Genomic DNA, 18866 nt, shown 5'->3' with positions numbered 1-18866 from the left:
ATTCTAGAATAAAAAATAAAATATAAAGAACAGCCGAAACCGGTTTGGCTCAGTGGATGGAGCGTTGGCCTGCGGACTGAAGGGTCACAGGTTCGATTCTGGTCAAGGGCCTGTACCTGGGTTGCGGGCACATCCCCAGTGGGAGATGTGCGGGAGGCAGCTGATCGATGTTTCTCTCTCATCGATGTTTCTAGCTCTCTATCTCTCTCCCTTCCTCTCTGTAAAAAATCAATAAAATATATTTAAAATATATATATATAAAGAACAGTTCAAAGTGCAGAGCCCTTGTCTGAGAAACCAAGTCTGAATTACACATTTGCCATATGGCAGACACTGAGAATGAGAAAAACAGAGGAACAACTATAGGTGGCAAAATGGTAGAAAGAGGAAAAGACTTTTTATGAATTAACCTAAGACCACCAACTTTTAAATGTTCAGAGACTCAGACCACCTCCACTGGTTAGTTGATAAATACACTCAATAATCAGTTCTATTATACCCAAGAAGAACTTTTAATTTCTCAGAAAAATGAGGATATGTAAATTCTACTGGCAACCATTGCTATATGTCTAACATTCAAGGGGGAAAATGACTTTATTTAACTTTACTGAATAGTTAATTAAGCTATCAACAAAAAATTTAGATAAATACTAAATCTAGGCACCATAGTTACATTCAAAGCAGAACTAAAATTAATGGTGAATTTCAGATAACATGCTGACATTATCAAATCAAGCACTTATTTCTTTCTATTCTTGCATTTCCTAGTGAGAGAAATAGTATTGCCTAAAGTTAGACAGAAACATGATAGAATAGCATTCAAATCCAGGCTTGTTCAACTTAGAGGCCTGTGATCCTTACATTAAACCATACTGACTAAGGAAAGACCATAACATCATAGCTGAACTTGAATGTCCAATATTAAAAATCAAAATGTTCAATGTTGATAAGTTACTTCCAGTTTTACTGGTTACTTTTGTACTTAGTAAAGAAATGATATGCTGTGCTGGGTCTCTTCCATTTGCTACTCCAGGTTCTCCCCCTAACCTTCTCCTTCCTGTTCTGCCTTAGGAGTTGATCTATATGGATGACAGTAACAGGCCTCCCTGCCTTCTGGCCTCCAGCAGGCTAAGCTTATGGGAAGCCCTGGCAAGAGACTGGAGGAGGCAGAGTTAAAAACCAGAGTATTTATTCCCCTGTCTTTCTCCCTGTGAGTCACCTTCACTGGCTAGATCTCTTGACCAAAGGTGATTTATCCTCTCACGGTAAACTGCTCTCCATGAATCTCCTTCCGAGTTCGGGGAGCGAGGGGTGGTAACACCTCTGCTGTTACCTGCCCTCTCCATACTGTACTATCTCTGTGCTTTCCCTACATCCTACCCACATCTTTGTAAATCAGGGGTGGAGAACCTTTTTTCTGCCAAGGGTCATTTGGATATTTATAACATCATTCTCTTAATATAATTCACTTAATATGAATTTATGTGCAAAACTGAGCACTTCCAACAGTTTTATCCATATCAAATAATGGCAACCCCCTGCTGTTTAGGCCAAAAACTTGGTGTCATACCTGTGCATAGTTTTATTTTATTCTCCACAGTCGCAAGACCTATATGCAATTCCCTCTAAATAGATCCAGCACCCAACCATGCTTCACCACCTCTACTGCTATCACCCTGGCCACAGCCAACATCAACGCTTGTCTGTATTGTTGCAATAGCCCAACTGGTCTACCTGCTCCCTCCCTCACTGGTCTTCAGGTTACTCCAACACAGCAGCCAGAGTGATCCTGTTAAAATATGAATTAGCTATACTACTCTTCTCTTCAAAACCCTCCAGTGGCTGCTCATCTCAGAGACTCAAAGCCTTTGAACTTGCCTGAAACACTTCCCACAGATCCTCAATGCCTGCTCCCTCACCTTCCTCAAGTCTTTATTCAAAATGTCACCTTCTCAGAAAGACCTTCTCTGTTCACCCTTTCTAAAACTGTAACAGCCCCTCCCCACTTTACTTCTATCCTGAACAATTATCACCATTTAAGAACTTATATACTTTCCTTTTATTTTCCTTACTGTGTCTTCCAACCCTTAGAATGTTAACTCAGTGTGGCAGGTGTTTTTGTCTGTTCTGTGCACTGCTGTATACTTGGCTTTTAAAACAGTATCTGGAAAGAGTGGGGGCTCAAATAATTATTAAACAGACCACAACTAGATACCATTCAACCAGCTGGCCACAGTGAAAACTTCTAACAGTGCTACATATTGGCAAAGACAGTGAACACTAGGAATTGTAGCTCATCTCCACATTGGAGAGCAAGTTGGCGATATCTAGAAAGTTTATGATGTGCACATCCAACAAACCAGTGAGATGTTTTCCTGGGTTGTTGTGTTGATTTATACAAACAAGGGCAGAATCATTCCAAGGAGTATGGTCAGCCTGTCTAGAGGATATTCTTAATATTTTATGACCACAGAATGAACTCCACCGCTCAAAAGTAAACCAATACAGCCCACTCCAACATATATGAAGACAGCAGGACAGCTCTTCCCAGGCTTATGGTATGTTACAAGAAAATAATAAATCAGTAGCGGAGGAAGGAAGAAATGTAAGCACATATCAAAAGATGTGACAGTTGCGATCTCCCAAAAACCAATCATAGATAAGCAAGCCACTTAAGAAATCAGTAAGCAAAGAGACTACAAATATATATATATATGTATTTTTACACATATATATACCTGACACTCAAACCATGCCAGGTTTAAGTTATAAATAAATGCTAAAATAAATAACCAAAACCATAAGCCAATGTGCATAACTGCTGCATTAGACTAGAATTCTGAATCGCCTTTAAATATTTATGCAGTATTCTTTTTTTTTTTTTCAATTACAGTTGACATTCAAAACTATGGAACGCTTCACGAATTTTCGTGTCATCCTTGCCCAGAGGCCATGCTAATCTCTGTATCGTTCCAATTTTGGTACATGTGTTGCCCAAGAGAACAGTCTGCAGTATCTTTTAGTGCCAGATACTGTCGTGGCAACTGACTGTACAATTGATTCCATTAAATCCACAGGTAGTCCACATGATAATTTGATTGCACTACCTCAATTTTCCCGAAAATCTTTAAGTAGAACAACTGATAAAAATTGAAGCTAACCAGCACACATTTCACATTTCTCCAACCTTGAATAAAAGTGCTTTTAGACCCATAATTGGCCAAAATGCAGATAACAAGAGAAAAATACTCATCTGAGTGGCAAAAAGATGAGTCACCAGGCCCTGAACAGTCAATGAGGTGGATGCCATCAGCAAACCTCTACCTAAGGTGGTTACACTGTGTGCCCCATACAAATAATGACACCAGACTGAGCCGGCTCTTCTGACTCACACTAATACTCACTCCACTTACCTCTTTCTTTCCAACTAATACGCTGGGAGAGAACTCATCACTTTATAACTCTTAGTCTGGTACAGGCACTCAAAAAATACAGGCAGACCGGAAAAAAAGGCAGAACTCTAAAGCAACATAAAGGTAGGGAATTCAAAACAAACTGAAAATATGATTTTCATATTATTTCACTGCTTCCCACATCTTAATCCTTTAAATTTTTTTAACCTGGCAATATTTTTATTGAGGTAATTATAGATTCACATCTATAATAATAAAAGCATAATATGCTAATTAGACCAGATGACCTTCCAGACGAAGCTGGGGTTGCAAGGGAAGCCCGGGTCCCAGGTGCCAGAGGGAAGCCAGTGCCGGCAGCCAGGGGAAGGAAGGCCTACTCTTACACGAATTTCGTGCATCAGGCCTCTAGTACAGTTATAAGAAATAATACAGAGAAATCTCATACGCTTGGCCCAGTTTCCTCCAATGATAACATTTTGTAAAACTACAGTATACTATCACATCCAGGATATGGACAAGACACTGGCAGAATCCACCAATCTTATTCAGACTTACCCTGGTTCATTTGCCCTCACTTGGGCGTGTGTGTATGCGCGCGCGCGCGCGTGCGTGTGTGTGTGTGTAAGTTCTACACCATTTTATCACTTGCACAGATGGAGCACCACAAGGCTCCATCATACTGCCCTTTTATAACCCCATCCACCTCCCACCCTCCCATCCCTAACCCCTGAAAACCACTAGTCTGTCCTCCATTCATCCTTCAATTTCTTATGTCCCATCCTACAGGGAGTAGCCATCTATAAAACCAGTCCTGCCCCATTTTCTCCTATAACTACCCTCCAGTTCCACATCGATGAGAATCAACCTTAAAAACATAGCTTGCCATAGGAGGAATGAGATTTTTACACTATTGAAAGAGAAGACTGTCCAAAGCAAAAAAGAAAAGTTTTGGTATTTAGGTGCATATGTCTCCAATATGTGCATATCCACTAACACGCATATTTCTGGCTATAAAATAAGGGGGGAAATATCATATATTCATGAAACTCTATAAAGCTTTTTATAAACATAAGTACCAATTCCTCTGAAATCAAAGAAAACCCTGCTGTTTCTCAGACTGCCCACTTGAGAGGAGCATGGTTCAGCATTTTTCATTTCTATGAAGACTATTATCCACTTCAACAGCAACTTAAGTCATTTATATCAGCACATTTATATCAGCATATATTACATATATGCATACATTTAGAGAAACACCATTTACATACACTTAGACACCATTCTTTCCTTGCAAGCCATTAGACACACTGTCCTTTACCTGGATTTAAAAATCCAAGGGACAAACGATGAATTGCCAGTTACTAAGATGCGGTTTAAAAAGGAACATCAATGTCTCTGCCACATTCATAGCACAACCAGTGTGTGAGCGACTGGAATTCATACCTGCAGAGCTCAGGAGAACACTGAAGTCCGTCCCCCTCTGCGATTCTCCACTTTCATTATCGACTTCTTTTTCAGTATCTTGATATCGATCCCAGTTAGAGACTATCTTTCTCTTAGAATAATTTCCCTGTTCATCATTCTCCTCTCCATAGGTCTCTGCATCACTGCCATCTTCAACCTGCAATCATTGGAGAAAATCAATACATAGTCAATGTAAATCTTGACTTCAGTAGCCTCAGCAGGAGTACAAGGTATCACATTAGAGAGCACACTTACTGACTGAGCTCTCTAAGGATAGTAATATTTCAAGATAATCCCATTACACCAGAGTATACTTTCAGGGTAAATTTTCACTTAGCTTTGAAAAGAAAATCTGGCGAGTTCCTACCTTAAAATTTGTGTGACTGATATCTCTCAAGTCCACCCCAGTGTATTGCATTTCAATAGCTGTTTCCTCTTACTGAAATAATCAAAGCTGTAAGAGTGTTAAACTCAAAGTACTTCAGGATAGAAATGGACCCTTTCAATTTACAGATTTTACAAACATTCCATAAATATGTTATATTGTAAACTTTAAATGGGAACCCTGCTCAGATGCATTCTACAGAACAGTTTCCTGTCTTAGGCATTCAAAGGTTGAGAGAGCATGCAGAATGTGAGAAATTATTAAAAATAAAGGGCCTAGTTCAGGGGTGGGCAAACTTTTTGACTCGAGGGCCACAATGGGTTCTTAAACTGGACCGGAGGGCCGGAACAAAAGCATGGATGGAGTGTTTGTGTGAACTAATATAAATTCAAAGTAAACATCATTACATAAAAGGGTACGGTCTTTTTTTTTTTTTAGCTTTATTCATTTCAAATGGGCCGGATCCGGCCCGCGGGCCGTAGTTTGCCCACGGCTGGCCTAGTTTCTTCGTAAATAAATCGAAAGGGAAAATATGGTGGAGGAGAAGGAACATAACCAATTGTGATGTCGGGAACTTATTTGTACTCTGATTCAAACAATATAATTAGAGAAAATCACTTATGAGACAAGTGAAGAAAAGTGAGCAATGACTGAATATTTGACTATAATAAGGATATTATCTCATTTATATATTGTTTAGTATTGTGTGTTATGTTTTTATCTTTCATAAATAAATAGTGAACTATTTATGAATGAAAAGATATGATGTGGGATTTGCTTCAAATAATGGGTGGAAAGAAATGGTGGGTACAGATTAAATAAACTGGGCATAACTGGTCATTGCTGAAGCCAGATGATGGGAACATAAAAATTCATTATGTTATTCTATCTACTTTTGTATGTGTTTAATATTTTCATAATAAAAAATAAAAGAGAAATGCATATAGAATCTAAAGACCAGTTCAAAAAAGTATCCTAAAAATTATAAAATCTTATCAAGAAAAAAACTTGTAAAATATTCTAAAACAAACCATCTGTACAGGATGGGTAAATATATATATTTTTAAAAATAAGTTTGTTTCAACACAGAAACAGGACATGCAAAAACTTAGGAGAGAAAAATAAGCAAAAAATAATATATGAAACCCCATCATCCCATCCCCTGAAAGAACCACTACTAACACTGCATTGCATGTACTTCCAGATTTTTTTCTGTCTATATGTTTTTCTATCTATATACTATTTTTTGGTAACCAGATTTTTCTCATCAATATTTTGAAAAGGAAATCTGGTGAGTTCCGACCTCTCCATTTTAGTAAATTTTATTTCATATGACATCTAGATTATTTCCAAATTTCCCTAACCCCCAAAATTTCTTTACAGCTGACTTACCCAAGTCAGTATCCTATTCAAGACCATGCACTGTATCAAATTGTTTGTCTCTTAAGTCTCTTTGAATATAGCACATCTCTATTTTTATGATATTGATTTACTGAGTGCAGAAGGACTCATCTTCTGTCTGACTGCTTCCCTACAGTGCTTGCTTGTAGATTACTAGTAGTTTCTAGGAATATCAAATTTTAAAAATCAACTGCCCAATGGAGTCATGCTAAAGTGTTTTTTTGGCTAAAATACATCATAGATGGTGCTCTGAACTTTATATAACAGCACATCAAATGACAGACGATAAAAGGCTAAGCCAACATAAGAACTGCTAAGATTAACCAATGAGTTTGGGTAATGAAGACTGACCCACCCACTATGTTTTCACCCTTACATCTAGGAATTTCTCTGTGTGGTGTTATTTGGTTCCACTAAAATTTCTAGTTACCCATCAACCATTCACCTAACACCATGGTCGGCAAACTGCGGCTCGCGAGCCACATGCGGCTCTTTGGCCCCTTGAGTGTGGCTCTTCCTAAGCCTTAGGAGTACCCTAATTAAGTTAATAACAATGTACCTACCTATATAGTTTAAGTTTAAAAAATTTGGCTCTCAAAAGAAATTTCAATCGTTGTACTATTGATATTTGGCTCTGTTGACTAATGAGTTTGCCGACCACTGACCTAACAGATTTAATGTTAGTCAGTAATCCTCAATTCAAATTGCATACGTTTTCATGAAAAGCTGAAATAACTGAGCTTCCAAGAGCACTCCCAGCCCTCAAATATCATCATACGCTTCCTTGACAGCACAAAAACAAAAATAGCAATCTACATTATAACCTAGGCATTGCAAAGATCGCCTGAACCCTAGAGCTTTCCTGCCATTACTAAAAGTTTCTCAGAAAGAAAAGATGCTAGCAGATGAAAGGCATGTGACTGAATGAGATATGCTATATAAATAACAAATACCAGGGACATTCTAAAGAAAATAGCTTTGCAGCTAATAAGAATTTGGGGGCTAGAACTAAAGCTGAAAATACTAGAAAGGTCTAATCTGGGAAAATCCAATATTCTTTTGTTGGCCCACTGGGTAATCAGAGTTCAGAGATTTCCCCAGTTAATACAAAACTTCTGAACACAGCTGTAACACATGGCAAAAGTGTAAACCTGGACAAAGTAATTAGCTTGATATGAAAGAGGGCTATGATCTGAAACACCGAGGAACTATGAACTCAATGAAACAAGCACTGACATGGGAGGCAGGAGACCTAGACAGAATTAATGGCCCTGCCATCATCATCACTTAATATTAACCAAATATTTATAATAGACTGGACTTCACAGAACTGAATAACTCACTAATCCCCAACTTAGAAAAAGCACATGCCGGAACCGGTTTGGCTCAGTGGATAGAGCGTGGGCCTGCGGACTGAAGGGTCCCGGGTTCGATTCCGGTCAAGGGCATGTACCTTGGTTGCGGGCACATCCCCAGTGGGAGGTGTGCAGGAGGCGGCTGATCGATGCTTCTCTCTCATCGATGTTTCTAACTCTCTATCTCTCTCCCTTCCTCTCTGTAAAAAATCAATAAAAATATATTTTTAAAAAAAAAAAAAAAAGCACTGACAAGGATCTCATTAACCCCACCAACTGCAGTAACAAGGGCAGTTGTCATTAGCCTCCATCACAAGAGGGTGGTAGGAAGTAATGAAGGTTAGAAGACACTTGATGTAACTTAGAAAAAGGTGTATCTTAAAAACGCCTAAAGATTTTATGTTTGGTTCATTTTGCAAAGATCTGAGATAAAATACTGATGAATGCAATGTGAAAACTATAAATATACAGACAGCATTATTTTGTTAACATCATCATTCTGAAATGTGTCTGGTATACAATAAAAACTATTAAGACATTGATGAAAGAAATTAAAGAAGATACAATGGAAAGATAGTCTGTGCTCATGGTCTGGAAGAAGTAATATCGTTAAAATGTCCATATTATCCAAAGCAATCTACAGATTCAATGTAATCTCTCTCGAAATTACAAAGGCATTTTTCACAGAAATAGAACAAACAATCTTAAAATTTGTATGGAACCACAAAAGACCTCAAATAGCCAAAACAACCTGAGAAAGGAAAACATCAGATTCTATTACAAAGCTACTGTAATCGAACAGTATAGTACTGGCATAAAAACACACTAATGGTCAACTAATTTATGAAAAAGGAGCCAAGACTATACAATAGGGGAAGGACAGTCTTTTAATAAATAGTGCTAAAAAAAAACTGCACAGCACACCATACACAAAAACCAACTCAAAATGAATTAAAGACTTGAAAGTGAAACCTGAAACCACAAAACTCCTGGAAGAAAACATAGCTCAGAGGCTCCCTGACATCAGTTTTGGCAGTGATGTTTTGGATTTGACACCAAACACAAAGGCAACGAAAGCAAAAATAAACAAATGGGACTACATCAAACAAAAAAGCTGCTGCACAGCAAAGAAAACCATCAACAAATTGAAAATGGAACCTAAAAAGTAGGAAAAAATATTTACAAATCATGTATCTGATACAGCCTCTCCTCCCATAACTGATTTTAAAAGCAATTTTACAAAACAATGTGTGCATAATTATGTTTCTACATGTTATAGGCCCAACAGTACATTTGCAAATACCTGCTCATGGGAGATATCTGGGTGCAAAACTGTATTGGACTAAAGAAATGACTCCATATGGAAACTCAAATACACAGAAACGAGTGAACAAAACTAGAAATAAGAAAATAAAAAGGCTAATATAACAAAAGCTATAAGTACATGCTTACTCTTCTTCTCTCATAGCTTTTAAAAGATATGAAATTGCATAAGGTAAGAATTATAACAATGTTGGTTTTATTACATACAGATGTAATGTGTATTAACAATACCATAAAAAAGAGGAAGGGAAACAGTCTATATAGGAGTAATGTTTCCTTATCTCATTGGAATTAAGTATAAATCTAAAGCAGATTCTGATCAGCTAAAATGTACACAGTACATTTTGCACATTTATATAGGAAATGACTAAAAAGTGAAAAAATAAAGAAATTAAAATGTTACATTAAAAATATTCACTTCATGTCCGGATGGTGTGGCTCAGTGGTTGAGCATCGATCTGTGAACCAGGAGGTCACAGTTCAATTCCCAGTCAGGGCACATGTCCAGGTTGTGGGCTCGATCCCCAGAAGGGGGCATGCAGAAGGCAGCCAATCAATGATTCTCTCTCATCATTAATGTTTCTATCTCTCTCTCCCTCTCCCTTCCTCTCTGAAATCAATAAAAATATATATTTTTTAGAAATATTCACTTCATGCAAAAGGAGAAAGAGAGAAACAAAATATACATGAGAAATAGAAAACAAGAGATAAAAAGCCAGACAAATATTCAACTATATCAATAACACTAAATGTAAACAGATTAGACAATTCAATCAAAAAGCAGGTACTGACAGAATGAATATTTTAAAATACAACTTATGAGGTCTACAGGAGACACATTAAATTCAAAGATAGAAATGTCATTATAATGAAGTATAGATGGAAATAATTTCATGCCAATAGTATGCAAAAGAAAACTATAATGACTACACAAATAGAATAATAGACTTTAAGGCAAAATTGTTATAAGAGACAAAGAAGGACATTATACAAGGATAAAAGGGTCCATGTTCCTAAAAGACATAATTATAAACATAGAAACATATGCTACTAACAATAAAGCCCCAGAATCTATAATAATAAAAGCATAATATGCTAATTAGACTGGACAGCCAAACAGCGGAATGACCATCTGGATGACCTTCCAGATGACCATCCAGGACCCAGCTAAGGCGGATGCGATGCAATTGGTCAGAGGCCCGGCCATCGCCCCATGATTGCCCCGCAGAGGGAAGCCTAGGCCACCAGCCAGCGGGACAATCACTCGGGGGGCTCCATGATTGCCCCAAAGAGGTAGGCCCAGGCCACCGACTGGCGGGCTGTGGTGGGTGGGTGGGGCCTCCCTCTACCAGGGAAGCCTGAGTCCCAGGTGCCAGAGGTAAGCCGGTGCCGGCAGCCGGGGGAAGGAAGGCCTACTCTTGCACAAATTTCGTGCCTAGGCTTTCTAGTAGATAGATAAAGCAGAAACTGACAGAACTGAAGGGAGAAACAGTACAAGCATAATACTAGTTGGAGACTTCAACAACCCACTTTCAATAATGGATAGGACAAATAAACAAAAGGTACTCTATGCACAACAGAACCAATAAAAAGATGCATTCACTGAAGCTGTGGTCCTATTTAACATACAATAATTTACATTAACTTACAGTCTGCTTAATTTAACTGGTCAGCCTTTGAACAGTATGTTTGGTCAACATTCTTTTTAAAATATCCTCTATCTTTTCTTTTAAAAAAGCAAGAGTCTGCCAAGAGTTATGTAAAAGATGATCTTTCTCATGAAGAGCGTTCAGATAAGCCAGTAAAACTTCAGAAGTTACTAATCCTATCTAATAATAGACAAACATGGTAATTGACCATACCTTCGCTACACCTCCCATTGGCTAATCAGCGCAATATGCAAATTAACCAACAAAGATGGCGGTGGGAAAGGACAGCTGGTGCGTGGCCGGGTCCCTGGGACCCGAAAAGGTGCAGAAAAAAAATTTTTTTTTAACACATTTCAATTTCAAGAAGTAAAAACAAAACCAAGAAAGTAAAACTACGCTTTCAGAGCCTGAACATCCACAGGGACCTCAGCGCGATCCCAAGCCTCCGCCCGCCCCAGCACGGGATCCAGGCCTGTCGTGTGTGGGGCCGGGCAGGCCGGGCGGGCGGCATTACTATCTGAGCGGCTGCCCAACCCAGCTCGGGATCCAGGCCTGCCATCTGCAACCGGGGGAGATGGGGCAGACACCGCGGGATTGGGTGTGCCAACTGCCACCAGGGGAGCGGGCCTAAGCCAGCAGGTGGTTATCTCCCGAGGGGTCCCAGACTGTGAGAGGGCACAGGTTGGGCTGAGGGACCACCCCCGCCCCCGCCGCCAGTGCACAAATTTTTGTGCACCGGGCTTCTAGTCCTATATAATAAAAGGGTAATATGCAAATCGAACGAACGGAGGAATGACTGGTTGCTATGATGCACACTGACCACCAGGGGGCAGACGTTCAATGCAGGCGCTGCCCCCTGGTGGTCAGTGCGCTCCCACAAGGGGAGCACCACTCGGGCAGAAGCAGGGCTCACAGGTGGCAAGCCCAGTGGCAGTGGGCAGGAGCCTCTCCTGCCTCTGAGGCAGTCGGACATCCCCCAAGGGCTCTCGGACTGCGAGAGAGCTCAGGCCAGGCTGAGGGACCCCCCTAGTGAACATATTTCGTGCACCGGGCCTCTATTAATATATAACAAGAGACAACAGATCCAATTTAAAGCCTTTTGTACTCAGGAACCTAGCTTTTGAAGGTTCTACTTTCCTATGGAGTAAAGGGCTGTAAAAAGGCTTTCCTGCTTTGACCCTAATAAGGAGGTTGAAAACAGGCAATCACATTTTTTTCAACAGCCTCCTATGTTCCTCACAAAATGTAATTATACCATAGAAGGGAACAAGTGGGATAGAAAGACATGAGAGAGAACACATTTAAGGAAACCCTCCAACACAAAGTCACTGGAAACCAACTTCAATTATTAATGTCAAATATATCCAACCAAAAATGTTACAATGTGTATAATTGGAAAATTATATTAATGCACCCTATTTTAAAATTTTAAATGTTATCAAGCTTTAAAATATATCATTGTTTAATTACCTTTACATTTATAAATCATTTTTATTGAACTTATTTGAGGTGACAGTGGTTAACAAAAATTACATAGGTTTCAGGTGTACAATTCTATAATACATCATCTGTATATTGTATTGTGCGTTCCCCACACCAAGTCGCATCTTCCATCATCATTTATCCCCTCTTTCCCCTCTCCTATTTCCTCACCTCTTTTCCCTCTGGTAATCACCATATTGTTGTCTATAAGCAGCAACTGTTGCTTCACTATTTAAAAAAATTACCTTTTAACAATAAAAAATTTCATAAACCATTAAAATTAAAGAGCTCAATGCCCAGCTGGCATGGCTCAGTGGTTAAGCATCGACCTATGAACCAGGAGGTCATGATTCGATTCCTGGTTAGTGCACATACCCAGGTTGCAGGGCTCGATCCCGTGTGCGGCGTGCAGGAGGCAGCGATCAGTGATTCTCTCTTATCATTGATGTTTCTATCTCTCCCTCTCCCTTCCCCTCTGAAACCAATAAAAAAGGTTTTTTAAATTAAAGAGCTCAATAGCAGATTTTGTATTAGAAAAAAATTCTAGCAAAACAGCTTTATGTATTATTTCATTAAGCTAAATTTCAATAAAAATGTAATAAAATGTATATACTATATATATAGTATACAGGTATACTAAGAAGAATGTTTCCATTAGTCATTGTGTATTAAATAAAACACACATTAGAGCATGATCATATTTGAAAAATACTAAGTGCAACATATGGCATATATCTAAATTATCTATTGAGCCCTAGAACAATGTACATAGTATTTGAGGTCCAAAATACTGTGGCCATTAAGAATGGGGGAAAAGTGATCCAGACTATATTCAAATTCGACTGATAGCAGCTTCTTTTCTTGTCCCTCCCTGTGATCAGCCCATGGGAGAGAAGAGGGGTAGAGGGATCTTATGACAGAGAATATGGTGCCCCAATCCTCCAAGCAGCTGTTCAGTGACACCTCACAGGCCTCTTCACTCATCCTGAATCCCTGCATCTTCTTTCTCTAAGTCCTTACATCTGTCCCAGGTGGGTAATTTTGTTCCAGAGAGTTGGCTAAAAATAGGTGGCATAGAAAGGTAATTTTACCATTTGCTGTCAGCCCACACAAGGGCTAGACTTACTGTAAAGACCTTCCGCGTTTTATGCTTCCATGACTTAAGGGTAGTTTGGAAAATTAAACTGCAGCACTTGGACTAATTGGAGATTTTAAACTATACTCCGTGGAAGTCCTTTTATACGGAGTCCTTGTGGGAAGGAGGGGGAGAGTAGCAATAAAATCAGGTTCATTTTATCTGTTCTACATCTTGAACCTCATTAAGAATTCAGGCTAGCCTTGGCTAATGGGCTCAGTTGGTTGGAGCATCGGCATGTACGTACGCCATACACTAAAAGGTTGTGGGTTCAACTGCTGGTCAGGTGTGGGAGGAAACCGTGCAATCTCTCTCTCTCTCTCTCTCTTTCTCTCTCTCTCTCTCATCAATAAACAAATCCTCAGGTGAGAATTAAAAACAAAAAAACCATACTCTCCCGACCAGCGCCACTGACAATTTCCTCTTTCTGCTAAGGAGGCACGTGATAGTTCAGGTCATCTCCCTCTTCCATCTGCCCTGGACTGCAATGCATGGGCTTAATGCTGAAAAGAGGCCAGATTTTCTTGTGACTCCGCTCAGTTAAATTTTCACCTCTCTTATCCACTAGCATAGACTGGTTTCCTTGGTTACTGAGGTTTTAACCTTCCATTTCCCAGAAAATCACAGACTACTAATAACTGTTCATCTGGCCAACTTTAAGATTCTCCCCAAAACCCTCAACTCACCAGAGGAAGAGAACTTAATTAACAAGTAAAGAATTATGGAACCAGAAGGAACCTGGGTAGCCCTAGTCCAGCCCGCAAGCTGAATTATGTGGAAATCACATTGGGCCGGTCTACCCTATACCTGCGTCTGTGATTGTGTTCTCTACCCAAATTGACTATATTGCTTCCTTCATAAGCACAAACTTCTAATTCCTTAATCATTATCACTGTTTGTTCTAAATCTCTTCAATTCCAACAACCTCTTAGTGCTTATAATCAAAATGGACTCGGTAGATGTGACCTGGCCAGGGCCGCTTCCTTCCTACCACAAATCTTGAGAATACAGTCACCTTTACAGTTCCTTCTCACGACATTTCTTTCTTTAAATATAACTCTAAGTGGCACTTATCTTTCCCTCTGTCTATCCTACAATGCATCCAAAGAGGGCTGCTTTTGTTCCTTAACTACACAGTTGCCAAGATTCCCGCAACAAGCACTTCTTGAACAGTTACTGCAAGCCAGGCACCAGGTCAGGTAGTGGGGATACAAAAATAAGACAAGGTCCCTCGCCTTCAGCACCCACAGTCCTGTGAGGAAATCAGAAAGTAAACATATACTTTAAGCAGTGAGATATGTGACAAAACATCCATAAGATATTATGGGAGCAGAGAAAAAGCACCAGTAATGGAGGAGAGAGGCTTAGGGAGCCTTCAGGGCCAGCCTTGTGGGCCAGAGAGGAGGAGGAGGAAGGCATTTCAGGCTGAGGGAACAGGATAATTCAGCCCCAGCCCTGGACACAGCCTGAGATCAGTCGAGTGAAGGAAACTGCCACTATCTCCAGCTGGAAGTGGTTCCCAGACTCGGAGAGAATTAGCAAAGAACACACTTCTAACCAAGGAATAACAGTTGTTATCAAAAAAAAAAAATCCAGGGCGGTCAATGACAAGCAAGCTTGAAAAAAGAAAAACAAGCACTAGCCGGTTTTGCTCAGTGGATAGAGCGTCAGCCTGTGGACCAAAGGGTCCCAGGTTCAATTCCAGCCAAGGGCACATGCCCGGGTTGTGGGCTTGATCCCCTGTAGGGGGCGTGCAGCAGGAAGCCAATCAATGATTCCCTTTCATCATTGATGTTTCTATCTCTCTCTCCCTCTCCCTTCCTCTCTGAAATCAATTTTAAAAAATATTAAAAGAAAAAGAAAAACAAGTATAAGGATTATGGAAAGATGGTGGCAGTAATAACATAGTATTTTAGACTTCCCAATCCCCTCCCTCCAATAAACGCCACACAGAGAAAGTATGATAGCAAAATCAAAACTCCATGGAAAACATCCAAAAAAATCTAGGCAGCAAGGTGTCTCCACCTTAAATATGAGCAGATAGGAACAAATCAGTCACATGATCTGCATGGTAGCAGCACCTTGAGAGAAAGCAGAGGGAAGCACTGGGGCCCGCTGAGACAGGCCACTAAGAAACCTGAGCATCCCAAAATAAACAGCAGGTGCTCACTGGAAACTTTCTAGTTTGGGAGGCTCACTGCAAACAGCTGCTAAAAATGCTGGCTCTCAGGCTCTCAATAGCTGGGGAGTACAAGTTCACAGAAAAGACTGAAGGAGCTGAGTCTGGCCCTATGAAGTCCCAGAAGTAACTGGGCAAAGCTCCTTTGCAGGACAAAACTCCACTCTATAGAGCAGTGGTTCTCAACCTTCCTAATGCCACGACCCTTTAAAACAGTTCCTCATGTTGTGGTGATCCCCAATTTCATTGTTACAAATGGAACATAATTAAAGCATAGTGATTAATCACAAAAACAATATATAATTATGTATGTGTTTTCCAATGGTCTTAGGCGACCCCTGTGAAAGGGTCGTTCGACCCCCTAAGGGGTCGCAACGCACAGGTTGAGAACCGCTGCTATAGAGAATCCAAATTGAGCAGAACAGGGACAAAAAAGAGAAAAGGAAAACGGGGGGGGGGGGGGGGGGCCATACCAGATTTGAAAAGGTCTGGAGAGTGCTCCAGAGCCATGAAATCTGAAAAGCTATCCTTAAGAGTGTCCCTCTGCTAGAAGTTTGGGAAAACTGATTTCACATGAAAATCAGGAACATCAGAGGGTAACAGTCAAATCCCATACTATGTTGTTATAAGGACAAAGATATTATAAGGATAGAAGCATTTTTATAATAAATTCAACAAAGCATCCAAAAATGTTTTATTAGAATACAATTTCACTGTTCTAAGTATGTAACTAGAAATTCCACCCACAGTCTTCAGGGGAAAATAATTTAAAAAAAAAAAAAAAGAACAGCTGTCCAGTCTCCATCTTGCTCATGTATTTTTTTCATCAATACATGAAAAAAAAAGTGATATGAAAAGTATCTGAGAACAGAGAAAAAAGGTAAACCAACCCACAAAGCAGGTGTTCAATGTCCCAGATCATAGGGCTCTTCACTCCATTTCTTTCCTCTCCAAGTTCGTATCTCTTCCTCATAGGTGTTACTTGGTTTCTAAGAGTTATGAAAACGAGAGGCATGAAGGAGGTAATTGCCAGTCGTTAGCAGAATCAAGAATGTGGAGGGTACAGCTTTCCTCTCCATTCCCAGCTCCTCCGAGGCTCTTCACCTTTCCTTCAAACAATACTCCCCAGATCTAACAGTCACCAAAATTTTCTATTTCCTGGATTCTTTATTAGAATGAAGTTCACAGTACTATCAGATCAGCACAACAGAATTTTTTTAAAACTTATGTAAAAAACTCATTATAATAAAGATAGCCACTGAGATAGACTCTGATGGGTATGTATTCATCTCATATGGTCACTTATCGCCTTCCTGCTCCTTCATTCTTTGCATGTGGAAGCCTCTTTGCTCTCACAAGTGTCCCCCTTTTCTTTCATACCACACTTTGGTCAAAAGTATCTCAGCAATATTTACCTTCTGAACTGCAAAATGTAATCTGAATCTTTCATAAAATCTTTCTCATGGGAGTTTTTGATCCAGCCAATAAACTTTTCTCCAAACCTGTTAGTAAAACCCAAGTGTCTGGGTGCTTGTATGCCACAGAGCATAGAAGAGTGAACAACTGAAACACAGAGAATCCCCCACTCTGGTGCGCTGCTCTGTTTTACAACAGCATAGGTATTTTCACAAAGACAAAGGTTTGTTTCTTCTTCACATCCGAGTTAAACCGCTGCCTTCTCAATCATCTCTTTGGCTTATCAAAATAATACGATTTCCCAAGTGTCTTTTTACCTGCCAAGAACCCACCCTCCCACCCCAGATTCTCCCATTCAGTCCACTTGTTAACAGTTTATCAGAAAGCCTTGAACAGAGTTCTCAACTCTCCCTACAAAACGAGGCGGCAAAGTAACCACCACCATGTGCCATTTTAGACAGCATGGAGAGCTCATCCTTGTTCCAATAAACAGTTTCCTCAAAGATATCCCTTATCAGAAGCTATTTTTAAATGTTTATCACTTAAGATTTTTTTTTATGTGATGTCCCATTTTCTGTGTAGCTAACAATTCTAATAAGAAGCAATGACAGGGTGATTTTGGTAAGCCTTATTCAGAGGTTCCAAAAGGATTAAAAACTCTGTTGCCCAGCAATTATTTATTCTAGCAACACTCAGCGGATCTGCAATCTATATATATAAAAGGCTAATATGCTAAGTGTCCACCTGGGTAATGACATCACATAGCAACACCCAGCTTCCTCTCCCTAGTGACGACTAGCCTCCTTGCAGTTTCTTCAGCCCAGGAACATGACTTGCTTTATAGCCAGGTGGAAACATTTTACACTTTAACCAAATGTCTATGAAGCATTTTCTCATGCCTCATCTCATTTGATCCTCACAGAAGTCCTGGAGTAGGTAGATAGGAGACTTGGTGGAATCCTATTTTCTTTTCATTAGCTGGAAAACAGAGATTTAGAAAGTTTAGAAACTTGACACGACTGAAAAGAAGTAAGAAATGGTGGACCTTGAAAATGATTTCAGGTTTTCTCACTGCGCAGAACATAGTCAAACACTGCTGCAGTTAAATATTTTACCCTTTGTTCTCCCTGCATGATCTACAATAATAATGTGCTTCGTGTTGATATTTACTGCTGTGTTGCTGACAACTACCTGAAAGAGAAGTTGGGGGTGCTTCACTGGGCTGGAAAAAGTTTAGCTACATCAGAAAGCAAATCTAATTAAACAAGTTTATTGTATACTAGAGGCCCGGTGCATGAATTTGTGCACAGGTGGGGTCCAGCCGCCCGCCCCATTGGGAGCTGATCAGGACTGGGCCGGCAGGGGACAGGGGATGTGGGAGGTTGGCCAGCCGGCCCTGCCCCCAATCAGGGTATGGGGGTAATCGGGGGTGGGGCTGGCCAGGGGGAGGGGCCACGGGCAGTTGGGGGGGGGGCCAATCGGGGCCCCAATTGGGCTAGTTGGCCACTACAGTGCACGTCATAGCGACCGGTCGTTTCAGTCGTTCTGGTCGTTCTGTCTATATCCTATCTAATAAAAGAGAAACATGGTAATTAGCGTACGACCGCTACCCTTCCCATTAGCTAATTAGGGCGATATGCAAATTAACTGCCAGCCAAGATGGC

General features: G+C 40.2%; 2 protein-coding genes across 2 annotated transcripts in view; one reads left to right on the top strand and one right to left on the bottom strand.

The window, feature by feature from the left end:
• The window catches only part of AVEN (apoptosis, caspase activation inhibitor), a gene marked incomplete at its 5' end in the record, with an annotated part of 120464 nt that extends 115424 nt beyond the window's left edge, over positions 1-5040 (bottom strand). Inside the window, one exon of the mRNA XM_014532942.1 lies at positions 4857-5040. Coding sequence (XP_014388428.1) covers positions 4857-5040 — 184 coding nt within the window. The remainder of the gene's footprint in view (positions 1-4856) is intronic.
• The window catches only part of CHRM5 (cholinergic receptor, muscarinic 5), an 84638-nt gene that overhangs the window by 23135 nt on the left and 42637 nt on the right, over positions 1-18866 (top strand). The gene's annotated exons all lie outside the window — the stretch shown is intronic.

The sequence above is a fragment of the Myotis brandtii genome, unplaced genomic scaffold (assembly GCF_000412655.1).
Source record: "Myotis brandtii unplaced genomic scaffold, ASM41265v1 scaffold927, whole genome shotgun sequence".
Taxonomy (NCBI): Eukaryota; Metazoa; Chordata; class Mammalia; order Chiroptera; family Vespertilionidae; genus Myotis; species Myotis brandtii.
The sequence above is the reverse complement of the archived record's forward strand: the minus strand, read 5'-3'. Positions and strand labels throughout refer to the sequence as shown.